Raw genomic sequence first — 14279 nt, 5'->3', positions numbered from 1 at the left:
TATATTGTATTGGATATATTTCCTGATATGTTTTTACACGTTAACGGATTTTCTCTATACATTGCCCAGAAGCACACGAAACGCCAAAGGTGAAACCCTGAGCTCTAGTCCCAGGTTCAGCCACACGGGGGAGGAAGCGAGCAGGACTTCCAATGCAACTTTACTCTTAATCATCCGTGGTCACCACTGATTTATTTATTTTATCTTACATTACGACCAAAGCTTGAAAGTCTGGAAATAAATATGTAAAACATATTTTTTTCTCAGTGTGTATGCTTTGACAGATATTAATATTCCGCAACTAACGTAAGCAACGTTACTTAATATTAAGTATAGTTTAATATTTCCTTCGATTTCTGTAATGAGGGACGCTCTTGAACCCGATTCCTCCACCACAAAACGGTCACAAAAAAACCCAAAGCTTTTGACACAATTTACAACACAGCCTCGCTAAAAGGCACTCTTAATTAGAACCCGCTCATGAGGGGGCGGCAAAGACAGGGTGATTGACAGAGGAAATGTCCAAACAGAGAGAAGATTGGAGCAACCCGGGTGTCGTGGTGCCCAGTGGGAGTGCGCGGTGGGCGGGCGCCGCGCGAAGGTAGGTTGAGAGCGGAGAGTCCGTGTTTTTGAGAGAGGAAAGAGAGGCAGCGGCGGGCGACCGTGAGGGAGCTTGAAGTGTCGGGGGGGAAGAATACTGAATTCTGTCGCGAAGTGAATTGGTCACTAGGGAGGTGGGGATCATAGCGTGTGGCGGTCGGAGGCTGGACCCGCACTGACAAGTAAGTGTAGCCTGTGAGTCTTGACCAGCTACAGTGTTTGTGGCGAGTAGCGGTGCGGGAGGTTGAGAGCTGGGAGAGGGAGAGACACAGCGCACTTTCAGATCAGTTCAGATGCCTCCACTCGTTTGCTTTTCATTTTTTTAGTGTAGGAGGCGACTGTGTTTCCCATCAGACTTGCCGTTTCTCTATTTAATGGGCGTCCCTGCCGCCCGGGATAAGACGTTAATCTTTCGGATCCTGTTAGTTAAGTCTCGCCTCGCGTTTGCTGCGCAGCGAGGGAGCGCCGTGCCGGAGAGGAGAGACTCCAGGAGAAACTTGGGGCTGTCTTGCTTCTCCTGCGGCCAGTTTTATTTGTTGTTTTAAGGGGGCGAGGGGGGAGCTGGACACCGTGGACTGCTTGAGCATCCCGACCTGACGGCTTGGAGAGCAAGGAAAGGAAAACATTAATAGCATCACCACCGTGTAGACGTGTCCACACGTGTCCCTCGCGTGCGATATTGCTTTTAATTTTTTCCACCTTCCTTTTGCCTGGCTTCCTTTTTGCAGCGACGAGAGAGACGCACCGGCGGATCTGCGGCCGGGTTTGGAGGGTCCGACGTGCCCCGGAGGGGGCGCTGGGATGCTCTGAGCCGGGCCGGCGCGCAGCGGGCTTCGCTCGGCTGTCCCTCGGCGCCGGGGTGCGCACTGACAGAGAGAGCGGGGAGCGGTGGACGCCACGGAGTCAGCGCCGTGCTGAAATGAGATGAGGCTCAGGAATGGGACTGTGGCCACCGCGATCGTCTTCCTCACCTCTTTCCTCAGCTTGTCCTGGTACACGGCCTGGCAAAATGGGAAAGGTAAGGCCGGCGCTTTTGTCAGCTGGAGAGCTCTCGGCATTTCAGGTTGGCTGGGTTCTCTGCGCGTCGCCAAAAAACAACCCCCAGTCTGCTCGGCTCAGCGTGGTAGGCAGACGGAGGTGCGGCCCAGCACCGGTTTCTAATCTAGGGTCTCTTCGCAGGCGCCGCTGCTATCCCAGGTGCTGTAGTAAAGGTGACAAGACGCAGGCTGTGGTTTTCTGATCAATTTGGGGGTTTTAGAAACGCCAGCTGTTTGACGGCGCCGGGAGTCACGGGAGCGACGTGTGTGACTTGCGGGCTGGTGTTTGCCCAGCGCCGGCTACCTACCCCAGCGCCCTCGTCACTGCGGCCCCGGCGTCTGGGAATGACACCTGTTCGGACACGGGGCAGGACAAGGAGGGCCACCCGCCGTTTACACGTAGTCTCTGCTGTATTAATAATAAAACAAACGCACACAACTTTTTGGGGGGTAGGCTAGCAGTTGTTTGCGCATGTTTTCTTCTTATTAATAAGGACCGTTGCCGTTTTGAATGTTTAATTTTAGGGGTGTGTGTGATTTCATGCAGGCGACTGTGTTCAGTCGCTGTGTGCCGTGACGACAAGTGGTTTTGAGTCGGCTTTTGGGTAAAACGATAGATCTCGCCCTCTCAAATTCCCTTCCTTTATCGGGAAAAATAGGTAATTCCCGGTGGGGTCACGGCTGGACGGGAAATGAATGAGGAATCCGGTTTGAGGACGCGGTGAATACGGGCTGGTCGGGTTTAGGGAAAGGGACTTTGCGGGTCCGATTCGTCGTTGAAGGAGCACTGACGTGTTTTATTCACTGGGGGCTCAGAAACGGACAGGTCGTCGTAGAACACCTGCCGGCTGAGCCGAGCTTATTTTTGTTACAGGGCACAGTTGAAAGTAGGATGAGACTTGGTGTAGGAAAATAAAAAGCTAGGCTTCAAGAGCCGTGCGGGGTAGCCGAATAGCTAAATGATCAAATTCCACATCTGAACATGTCTCGGCCATTTTCGCACCGAAAAACGGCTATGTGGTGCAGCCAGTTTCATTACTCGATAAAACGATCAAGTTTGATGAGTGGCCCTTCTGTTTATATTTTTAGAAGCTCTCAACGGCCTTTTAAGCTCAGTGAAATAATTTAGCTGTATGTGATCTAAACCTCCTAAGATGCGTTCTTTTAGTCTTGAAAGTAGTAGTAATTAAGAGGCGTCAATAAAAATGGGGAATGATTTGTGCTATGAAGCCTTAACTTCCTGTTGTCTGAGTAGATTGAGGTTTGAAGCCTTTGCTGGTATAACTGCCACAGCCTAGCTTCAGTATTATTTACAAATGGCATCACCTTTTGGAAGGTGCTTTTTGGAGCTGCTGTGGTACAGGGCTGTGTAAGAAGTAGTTGCAGGAAGGACAGTAACTGTTTTATACTTCGAGGGTTGAGACAAACTGCAGTTCAGCCTGGCAGGCGCAAGCTGTGACCCATGACTACACTCAGGATGAGACACACACTTATTGGCTTTCACTTGAATACGGGAGGCAAGTCAGAGATGCCAGCTTACCCAGACAGCAGCATGCCTGTGGAAGATGCGGAAGGAACTGGAGCCCCAGGAGAAAACCCACATGGACATTTAAAGGACCTGCAGCCTCCATATAGACCATATATAGAAGGTGTCCCAGAATCTAACTGAGGGCGCAAGAGCTGTGAGGCAGCAGTGTTAAGCACCAAGCACTGTACTGCTCCTTTTTTAATTAATTTGCAAGATCGCCTGAAGCGGCTCGTGTGAATACCCTCTTAAATGTACTACAGGACACCAGTGGTCTTGATCGTGATGAGTTCCCTGCTTGGACAGTCTCACTGTGTTGGCTAGGAATCACGGGTGGCACGACCTGAACTTGACTTTACATAACTAATGGATCTGATTATTTGATTAGGTTGATTTGACAAGGTGCAAATTATAGAAATCATCATATTTAAAAAATAAATAGATGCCCACTCTGCAATGTTTATTTTTATTGCCAAAGAAAGTAATGACTGTTGGTGTTTCTTTAAAAAGTTATAATAGCCAGTTGTGTGTTTTGGGTAGCAGCTATGAACAGCACAACTGCACACAGGAAGTGTCTCACAGATCTGACCACACCCACCTTCCAGCCAACCAATTGTCTTTTAATTTGTCACATGTTGCCCCACCCTATACTGGAGGATCAACACTGATTGGGGGAGAGGCATGTCCCTCATCGACAGTACTACATAACCGCAAGCAGTAGGAAGCTGCAGGGGTCCCTGTGTTACTGATCGCCATGGCAGTGTTCAGGTAATTGTGTGTCACTGCTGGGAGAATCCTGGACGAGTAGTGACATAACCTTAGTTCAGACCCGTGATGGTAGAACATGCGCTTTAACAGCCGAGCCACTCAAGAGTTCCCAGATGATCACCTTTTGAGACATAAGGAATTCTGTATTGGGGGTGAAGAACAGAAAAATGTACCACCTATGCGAAGAACTGCAAAGCCTCTGGGAACTGAGCGTGGCATCCTGACACAGAAGCTGGGCAAGGGGCAATCCTGCTTGCATTGTGCAGGTGGACGTAGGGTGAGGGAAGGAGCATGCTTCTGGCGAGAGCAGGCCCACGCTTCTCATCACCCTGCCTTGACTGCGACGGGCGCAGCCTTGATGACGCCTATGCCTCAGGCATTCCAGTCACACAAACTGAAAGAAAGACAGAGTGTGACCTGAGTTTAATTCATCCGTTCATCAGAAGGACCACTAGACTCGAGAACCGCTTCTACCCCACTGCAGTGCATCCTTAACGGCTAACAGCAGTGCCTCAATACACGTCTGCACTCGGCTCTTTTTACATGGTCTACCAGTTTTTTCGGTCTCACTGCCACATATGTTTTTCTACAGTGTATTTATTGTTCCTGTTGTCTGCATTGTGGTGTTTGTTGTACTGTGTATGTCCCGAGAGATCAGCACGACTAAGAATTCCAATGTACGTGTACATATGGCAATAAACTGCTCTACTCTACTCAGAAGTCTGTTTTGACACTGGAGGAGATGACTCCTTTAGCATTTGTTCTTTGGAAGATTGGTTTAAGAGGCATTGTGTAGATGTGTGAGAAATCACAGTGCTGTTCAGTGAATGTTTGAGATTTAATTTGTGATGGGTTAATTTTGTGACGAACAAGGCCATTTCCAGAGAAGACTGGAAATGACACACATCAGGTGTATCCCCCACCCTTCAAGCAGTGTTAGAGTTTCATAGTCCAGATACAGCCGTGGTCACCATACGCTGTCACCATGAATGGGTGTTGAGGAGAGACCATTACTAATTGTACTGGAATCATAGAAGACAGGTCAGAGTCAGTTTCTGCAATTGCTTCTTGAATGCCTAGGTTATATTTTTAAAAAGCACATTAGTCCTTAGAATAATAACTTAAGAGGGCTTTAACCCTGGGCTTTTTAAAAAGTGTTAATTTAAATTAGGCTTGCTGTTGAAACTTTGTCTTGTTATTTGCGGATGAGGTTGGTGGGACATCACTCACTCATACATCCTGAGCTGTGAAATCGGGTGGGGTATGACGCTTGTGTCAAAGATCGTGACTGATCTGCAGGGGGAAAAGTAAAAAAAAATAAAATTCTGATTTCAGATGCTGATAACATTATGAAAGAAGCAGGACAGATGCATGTAGATAGCACGTTCCTCCCGAAAAACAACATGCTGCCTTGTACTGTTTCACATAGTGTCAGTACGTAAAACCTGAAACTGTAACATTAAAACCATGGGAATTACCACAAAAACATTACACTTCAGTAGAGTGTTGCACTATGCTTATGGTTTAATTTAATAATTGTCCTGTGTAAATAATTGCCTCAGCCCTTAGAGGAGCGCCTCATTTTCCTACAACCGGCTCAAGTCTGTTTTTAAATAAGAACGTCATGATGTGACCTGAACGTAGACTCCTCATGTTTTTATGGCTGTTGACAAAAGTGGGGTTTCGTGTTGTGCTGGTTGTATGCTGCCGAGGTTATTTCATTCCCTGAACAACGGTGAGTGCAGCCTCGTGTCGGCGTTTTTTTGCCTCGGTGTGCTGGTGGAAAAAACGGGCCCTGACGATTGAAGGACACTGTTCAAAAACCTCGACCTGAGTGTGAGAAGTGGAGGCAAAAAGGGGAAATGTGTGTTTTAAAAGACTGGATTAAATTGGCTTCACTGAAGCTAAACATGCCACTTGAACAGGGCTCCAAACTTCGTAGCAAGCAGTGGTAGCTAGTGGGAATGAATACATTTTCTTCAGAGAATTAATGCTGCTTTGAGCACATGATGCAGTGGTGTTCAGAGCACAGGCCTATCTTCTTGTGAAGTGAAATGTGGATTAAGGAGCTTGGATGTATGCTGAACTATAGAGAAGGCCCTCTTACTACTGCATACCAGTTTATTTAAAGTCAAGGCGTCTGCTCTGCGGGTGATGGTGCCTTGTGTTACTTTGCCCACTCGGCAACTTTCAGTATCTTTTTTTAGTCATGTTTTTTTGTGGTTTTTGTCTTTCTTACTTGCGTGATGATTTTTAATTCTTTTATTGTAATGCGCTTGGGATGATTACTTTTAGAGAGACGAGGTAGAAAAACACCAGTTACAGCACATGCTGTACTGTATATCGTATGAAATTAGGTTTGAAGTCCATAAAAATCACTACATGTGAGATTGTTATTTTGAAGCTTGTGAAGATCAGAAAACCTGACTTATTTCTATAGCTCTGTTGTGTGCTTTTGGCATTAAGGACCTCCTGGTGTACGCAGTGCTAATTTTGGTTTTCTTCCCCGCAACAGTGGTGACATGAACAGTAGCTCCTAAGACTCCCGTCCTTCTCGAAGTGTTTTAGAAAACTGCCTCACAGGCATTGCTATATGGCGTGTTTATGAGCGTTACCTGGGTGTATGTAGTGCTGGTTTGGTTTTCACAGGTGGCCAGCGGCTGAAACCAGGAAAAACACAAAATAAATGCAGTCCGTCTAAAAACAGCCTTGACCGCACGGTGGAAACAGTGATTTCATGCACTTCAGGTGTGATCTCGACATCGGTCCCCATTGCCGACATGTCTCGTGAGCGCTTGCTCAGTGACGTGAAAACGAGGGACCGCTGTGACAAGCGCGTGGAAACCTGCGGAGCCAAATCCCAAATTCCGCAGTCCTCGTATCCGAAGTCGGGAAGAGCGCGAGGGTTTGAATCCGGCAGAGGAAATCCGTGGCCTGTTAGACTGCAGGTGAGCAGGAGGAACCGAGAAAGCGGATGTCTGGCTCATCGTACCTGCTCTCGGTATTCAGAGAGGCTGCAGCAGTTCTCACCGTGGGTTGTGCGGTCTGTGCGAAAAGCAGCTGGGGCAGATAGCGTAGATATTTAAATACTCATTTGAATGAGGCCAGAGGTCCTCTGCGCTTCTCTAACTGCAGTGTGGCAGTAGTGGTTAGGGCTGCAGATCACAGGGTTTGTAGGTTCAATAGCCAGGTGAGGTGCTGCTGTCGCACCTTTAAGGTCCTCCTATCAGATTGAGCCAGTAAATGTCCTCCTGTATGAATGAGTTTCCAGGTCAGGTTTCTCAGTTAACTGTGGGCTGCTGCACTACCTCTTAGGTCCTAATCCTAGCCCTGGTGACCAACACACATGCTGGCTTTAGTTGACTAATCAAATCCTTAATAGACCTAGAAATAGATTTAAATTTAACCTCATTCCATTTCTAATCTAATGAAAAATTAAAATATTTTATATATATAATATTTCTTAAGGTTTTCTAAGGGACCACTTGGGTGGTTTAAAGGCTTCCGGATCCCCTTTCTGAAAACAGGTCTGAGAACTGCCAATTATTTGTCATCTGATCTGGAATAGCCAGTTCATTGCTTTGCATGTTCTGGGACACAGCTGGGAATTCCTTGACCAGTTACAGGGGAGAAGGGGGAAGTGGAGGCAGACTCCTCCTCCTGCCCACCTTTAAGCCAATCATCTTGTAACAGGTCACAGGCAGCACCCGCCCTGAACCAGAGGTTCAGCACCAATTGGAGGAGAGGTGCTTCCTGAGAGCCTTGGTTGACTCATCCAAGCCTGCCAACAGTGGTGCACAGCCAGTTGTGAACTGCTGCTTGGGCAGTCCTGGCCTGACCTAGGCTTGAACCCACGATCACAGAGCTCATTTTGCACTTGAGCAAACACCTTTAACAATTGAGCCTCTCTGGAGGTCTCATTGCCCCCTTTTTAACAAATTTCATACAGGCAACAAAAATGTTTGTTTCAAATAAAAAGTGTGATGGTGGTCTTGATGGAACAACCTTCAAGTACAGTTTTTAGGAGTTTCGCTTTGATTTATTGTCCTCGGCTCCACTGAGTTAAAGAGCACTGAGAAAGTTCAACATAATTGTGGGTTGTGTAGCTAAAAGTGTCAAACTTAAACTTTGGCCTTTGTTGAGTATATTACAGCAGTTGCTATCCTGGGAAGAGTTCAGGAAAGAGATGCAAAAATAATTTCTTGCCTAAAAGTCTTGTTGAACAAGACTTCTTTAGATTTGAGTTTAAATGTCATTTAAAGCCTTTTAACAAATCTTTTCAGTGTATTTTCTTTTTTTATCTTGGTTTAATTCAATCAACAGAACTTTGTCATTTTATTGTAGAATAAAACACCATTAATATAAATTGATACGTAAAATACAAATATAGCTTGCATTATTAATACCTTCACTGTATCGGCTATCAGCTATTCGGTTGCAGTTTTGGTTTATTCTGTCTCTTGGGTCCATCAAGAGCTGTAATAGAAACTAACTCACATACTACACTGAAGTACAGAACGATGTGCTGTAAATTTCAGTTAACTATATACTGTAATCTCGACAGTATTTCTGTCATGTTGTCTAGTTTTAGTTTCATCTGTCTGGTTTTGGTTTTGACCTTGCTTTCTGTTTGTGAAGCTTGGCTGCACAGATGTTTTTTGACAATCTGTTGAAGTGCAATAAAACAGTTCATTGGCCATGCTTGTCAAAGTCATATGGTTGTGCGCCACTTTGCTGATTAGTCAACAAGTTACCTGTACCTTAAATACTCTATAAGATAAGAAGTCCAAAAGTCAGTTGAAATACTGCCAAATAGCACTATGGAATAGCACAAAGGAATTATGTAGAAAGCAAAGCATTGGTTCAAAAGCCATGATCCTTTGCTTGCAACAGGACAAGACGTTTCCTCCACTTTAGTGCTAGGTTTGATCCCATTTATTTAAGTGGACCGGGTAGACTTTCATATTCTTGTTCTCAGCTTTAGATCTTGAAATGTGATTAGTCAGTAGCTACTGCTGTTCCGCGCTGCCTTTGTAGAAGTGCCGACAGGGACAGAGAGACTCTTGCCCCAGAAAAGGGCTCCTATCTGCGACGTGCAGGTGGGACTGGGCTCTTGCCGATGTTCCTACCGCTCGCAGGCTGAGTGCGCAGGGTTACTGCGTGTGAGGGACAAGGACCCCCCTCTTGTGGCTGCCTGGCCAATGTCTCACTGACTGTGGGACCCCCTGGCATTGACGTGTTGGATCCCCACTCTGGTCCATCCTGTTCTGTTGGCTGAAGCCCCCTTTTCATCGTGTTGAAGCTCTGAGGAGCTCTCGTCTTATCGCAATGGCATCCGCGCCACACACTGCTCTCCACACAGATTTCGTCCTGTGTGCTGTGGCCCCGGAGGAGCTCATGACGCATGGGTACCAGTCCTGGGACTGGCTGCAAGACCACAGCATCACCACACCAATTACCCCATTATTCTGCTAATGATTATTCACATCAACGTAGTATATTTTAAAGGTGCAGAATCCCTTTTCATGTGGCTTGTGCCCAATGTGTATAATAGCAATCAGCCAGTTTCCCATTGCTATATGCAGTAATCCCTTGTTCCCCCTAAACCTGCTCAGAAAGTGAAAACTCATATAGTGGAAGTAGAATTCCCATTACTTCCTGTTATCATCTCTGATTTGTTCCCGAACTCAAACATGTTCTCTCCCACACCCAAACGTCACGTTAATACGCCATAGAACAGCACCTAAGAACTATCTAAAAATTCCTGTATGAAAAAGTAAATAAGAATCTTGACAACGCTTTTAAAATGAAAAAAACAGGTAGGAGTAACTCCATCACGTACAAACACAAACTCGTGCAGCGGTAGCTGGAGGGGTTGCTGTCCGGTACGTACTAATTCTCGTTGAATGATGAGGCTGGCTTTCCTAGGGCCGGATTCACCGCCTGCATATTTTGAACAGACAGTCCTCACACCTGGCTCTGGTCCGCGGCAGCCCTTCAGAGTGAGGGAGTCTGTGGGCTCGCCATCTGCAGAACTTCTCACAAGTGCTGCTCTTTTGGTAACCTGACCCTGAACATGTCGCTGTGTAAGTTTCACAGCCGGCAAATCTGTTTTGTGTAACCATCCCTCGGAGAGATGTACGTGAGCCGGGTCTCGTGTGTGCCCTTGTTAACGTCTGTTCATGCCCCGAGTGCTGCCGTATATAATTACATCATGTGCCCCGGGCAGCTCTCTTGTTCAGTGGGCTTACACTAACGCACATTGTTTCACAGTCTTCCTTGTGCCTCAGCTTTTCTGTGTGGGGTTTTTTACGGACCTTGTTTCTTGGCAGCTCCGTCTTTCCTCCTGCAGCCTTTTCTGGAAGCGCTCTCCGCGGTTCCGTGGGAACGCAGAAATTCCTCGGGGCTATGGCTGTGTTTCCGAGCAGGACTGGAGCAGTGGGGGTGGGACTGCGGTGAAACACGTGCTTGCGTGCAGGGGGAGAAAAGTCAGAGCGGTGACAGCCTTAGGGTCCGCTCGCGCTTTTAAGAAGTGCAAGGGTCCTTACAGACGGGAGGATTCCCTGGAGGAGGAAGGAACGGTCAAATGCAAGGAGATAGTTTCTGGGTGTTTTATAGTTGCGTTCTGCATTAAGCAAAAATGGTTTCAGATGCACGGTGTGCAGGCCCAGTCGTCCAGCTGTGCTCGGGAGAAGGTGGCAGGGGTCCTGCAGCATGTCAACCCAGGGCAGTGCGCAGACCCCCTCATCAGAGATCTCTTACCAGATCAGTCTACAGCCTGTTGTGACCGCAGTTAGCCTGCGGCTCCGTTCGATTGGAGATCGTTAACTGTGAAAAGCCGGCCTTTTTTTCCCCCTGAACCAGCCAGCCCAGTTGCGTTGTGATTAAACTATTGTTTAATTAAAAAAAAGAATAAATAATTTGAAACGTAAATGACATTTTTTTGTTTGCTAACCTCTGCGTCTGGGGGGGGGGGAAGAATACATATACGTTTCAAATTACATTTCATTTTTTTCGTTTGCTGACCTCTGCCTGGTCCAGCTGGACAGAAGGAAAGAGAAACGGCCCTGGGTTCTTCCCCTCTCGAACGTGTTGACGTTTCCAAAGCCCTTTGATGTCGGGGAATCTCTTGGTGGTCAAGAGGAGTCAGCTCCTGCTGGCGTGGGTCTCTGTCCTTGTGGGGCGCTCTGTCCGAGGAGTGGGGTACAGCACCCTGTGGGCTGTGACTATCATCACCCTTCCTCGTGAACAACGAAGTGGCTGGGACCGCTTCCTAAAATGTAGTGCAAAATGGACTACAGAACAAAGCCTTCGCTCTTGTTTCCTGCTATATTTAGTTTTGTCGTGAAGCTTCAGTACTCTCACAAGTAACACAGTACAGCTGAAAAACAAAAGACTGCTTCTGTTCTTTTCTGTCAGGCTTGAAATCTTCCCGAGTTTTGAACCCATCAGTTGTCTAAAGATTATTTGTGATCTAATTTCCCTTTAGCTTGTTTAACCTGAGACGTGCAGATCCCATGAGATTTCATCGCATCCACATGGAATCACCCATAGCCAGCTCACACAGGCCCCGGCGTGAGATGTCTTACAAAGTGATCTGACTGAGAGCAGTCTGGGAAGGAAAGATACATCTTCACAACACTGATAACATCATGAAAGAGGAAGTGTGCTGAATGGGAATCAAGCAAGGAGCGCTTGCAGGCCCCCAGCACTGTTCTGCGTCCTCAAGTGTTCCTCAAATGCTACCTTTTCAGCAGCAGCGACACTGTGCTTTTTTCTCTCTGTGTTTTCCCTTCTTTATTTGGCATTTTTTCCAAGAGCTTACAGCCCCGATCCGTTCAATACATTACTGCGGTCCTTCATTTTGGCTGCTTATGTATAGTTTGCTTTGAGTTTTTAGCATTTAAAATCTGATCAATATGTATTAAACCACTGCTGAATGACAAACTTAAGCTTCCTTTCACCGAACCAAGCTGTATCATTAAGTCAAGATCCCAGAGCTGGCAAGCAATGAGTGCAAGGCAGGATACACCCTGGACTGGACCCCCGTCAAGAGTCAGTTGTGTTCCTTGTAGAAAACGCCAGCGAAGGCTTTTCAGTACATTGTTAATGTGCACATTGTTCAGTAACCCTTGAGGATGTCTGTGATGCTCAAGAACTGCACAGTGGTTTGTAAGGACAATTCACCACAATTTGGCTGCTTTGTTTGTTAGTAGCTCTTTCAGGAAGATAGGAAGGGTTGCACAGACAAGGAGGCCCCTCAACTCATCTGCTTTAATCTACTTTAACAACAGTAGCTTGTTCTATACTCCCACAAACATGTATTTTAAAAAAAGCTCCTCCTGTTTTTATTTTTAAATGTGCTTATGCTTAGTTTCATCTTATTCTGTGGTTTGTTGGTGGCTTTGAGGATTTTTACCACTTGTATCAGGCCAACTGCTCATGTTAGGGTGTATTAGGTTTTGTATTAGACTAAAACAATTCAGTTTTTATTCAGCCTAATGGTATAGGAAATTCCCAGGCTCTATAGTATATATCTAATTTCTTTTCTATGGTAATATGGTGACGCTGACTGTACACTGTATTCTCGGTGGAGTCATACAAGTGAATTGCTCCATTATAACCCATTTATTTAAATTCCGCACTTGTAACTTGATGTGCTATGTTTGCTTTTTTTATTGCTTCTCCACATTGTCTGGAAGAGAAAATGATAGGTCTTTTTCATTAGGAACTCAGTTTCTCATGTTGTGCCTATAATTTAATTGTGAATTTGCATGTAACACTTTGTACTTGTCCACATTGTGAATGCCATCTGCCAGATTGTCCTGTCTTGAATCCTGTCTATATCCCTTTGAATTTCATGTAGAATGTTTTGGCATCATCTGCAAGCATGACTATTTTACTAATTATATGAGAATCAAAATAATAAAGTTGGAAGAGTGTCAGTCCCAATATAGATCCCTGGGGTGCTCCACTAGTTACATCACAACAGGGATTGCAGAAGTAATTTTGCAGTAGCAGATAAATGCAGAAAAGCTCTAAAGTATGTAATAGACTAAAGCGGCATCTTGTACTATGTTTCAGTGTGATCAGCAGCAGTGAGACAAGTCAGGAGAAATTTTGAATGATCATAAGCGCTTGACCTGAAGGCAGTGAAATGTTGAAGGATAAATTTCCAAACTCCTTGGCTGTCGCTCATCTCACTTGTTTCTGTCCCTTTTATCCCCCAGTAAGCGCAGAATTATGGCAAATCCGTTGCAAGAATTCATGTTTGTTGTTGGTTTCCTGGGATTGGCGAAGGGGGCTCTCTGTTTTCCTCGTGCGCGACAGTGATCTTTGTCCTCGTGCGCTCTGCTGGAACTTCACGAGAGTGTGAAAGCTGCTGGCTTTGGCTTGGGGAATTCTGTAAGAATAAAGAAGGGGGAAAAAGAAAAACTAGGAACTCTCGGGCTCTCAGGTGCTTTTGTTAGCACATCCATGTCTTTCCGGCTTTCCACCTACCAACTGTATTCCCTTCATTTTGAGATTCTTGATCCACACTGATATTTGTTTTGAGGGGCGGCCTGCCAGCAGCCGGTGTCTGACACCTGACAGGTGTTACTGTCCCTGAATGCCGATCGGTCCTGTCCCTGTCTATATTTCTGATTTTTACAGCCTTGATGCTGTATCTCTTGTGGAGCACAGCCCTATATCGGTGAGGCACAGTGGGGACAGTGCATTGCGTTTGTAAATGTTTTTTGAATTTGTAAGTGGTTTAGAATCTCGAATACTGTTTTTTTCAGCAATTGTTTTTGCTCTCAAACATATGCTAGTCAAGCATTCCTGTTCTTCTAGTAAACGTGGTCATTAGTCTAGAATATATTAAGCCGTGTAGTCAGTTTCACACCATAGAATATCAAATATCACTTTTGACCTGGTCTTCTGAATCTGAATGTCTTTTTCTCTGGATCTTGGGTCACTCATTTCTTCTGGCGCTGTGTATGTTGTTTCCCACACTTTGAAGAATGACCGTCGTTTTGTCCACAGGTGGAGTATGATGGAGATGGAGTATGATGTGATTTCAAAAATTAATTCTGGGGAAGAATAGTGCTGTATTCAGAGATATTTCTTGCTCTCTTCAATAAAATGTTTCCCAGCATTTGTAATATAACGTGTTCTGAGAAGTAGATTCTAATGGGAAAGCCCAGATAAACTTAACAATTTTTCCTAAATGTTACAAGCCAAACAAAGAATTCAGTGAAAAGTGTTTTGTTGGGCATCTGTGGGAGGATGCTGATTATGTAATCTCTGTTCTGTAGAATGAATGATTTGGTCAGCATTTGGAAGCTAGAAGTTTAGTATTGCTTAGA

At 45.7% G+C, this 14279-nt stretch overlaps 1 protein-coding gene across 1 annotated transcript in view; it reads left to right on the top strand.

Moving 5' to 3' along the window:
- The first annotated feature begins 608 nt into the window (after positions 1–608).
- mgat4a (alpha-1,3-mannosyl-glycoprotein 4-beta-N-acetylglucosaminyltransferase A) overlaps positions 609–14279 on the top strand; it is a 72790-nt gene continuing 59119 nt past the window's right edge. The window contains exons 1-2 of the mRNA XM_088912793.1: positions 609–782; positions 1329–1618. Of these exons, the coding sequence (XP_088768919.1) occupies positions 1525–1618 (94 nt within the window). The 5' untranslated portion in view covers positions 609–782; positions 1329–1524. The remainder of the gene's footprint in view (positions 783–1328; positions 1619–14279) is intronic.

This window comes from Atractosteus spatula, chromosome 4, assembly GCF_055471065.1.
Source record: "Atractosteus spatula isolate fAtrSpa1 chromosome 4, fAtrSpa1.hap1, whole genome shotgun sequence".
NCBI lineage: Eukaryota > Metazoa > Chordata > Actinopteri > Semionotiformes > Lepisosteidae > Atractosteus > Atractosteus spatula.
The sequence above is the reverse complement of the archived record's forward strand: the minus strand, read 5'-3'. Positions and strand labels throughout refer to the sequence as shown.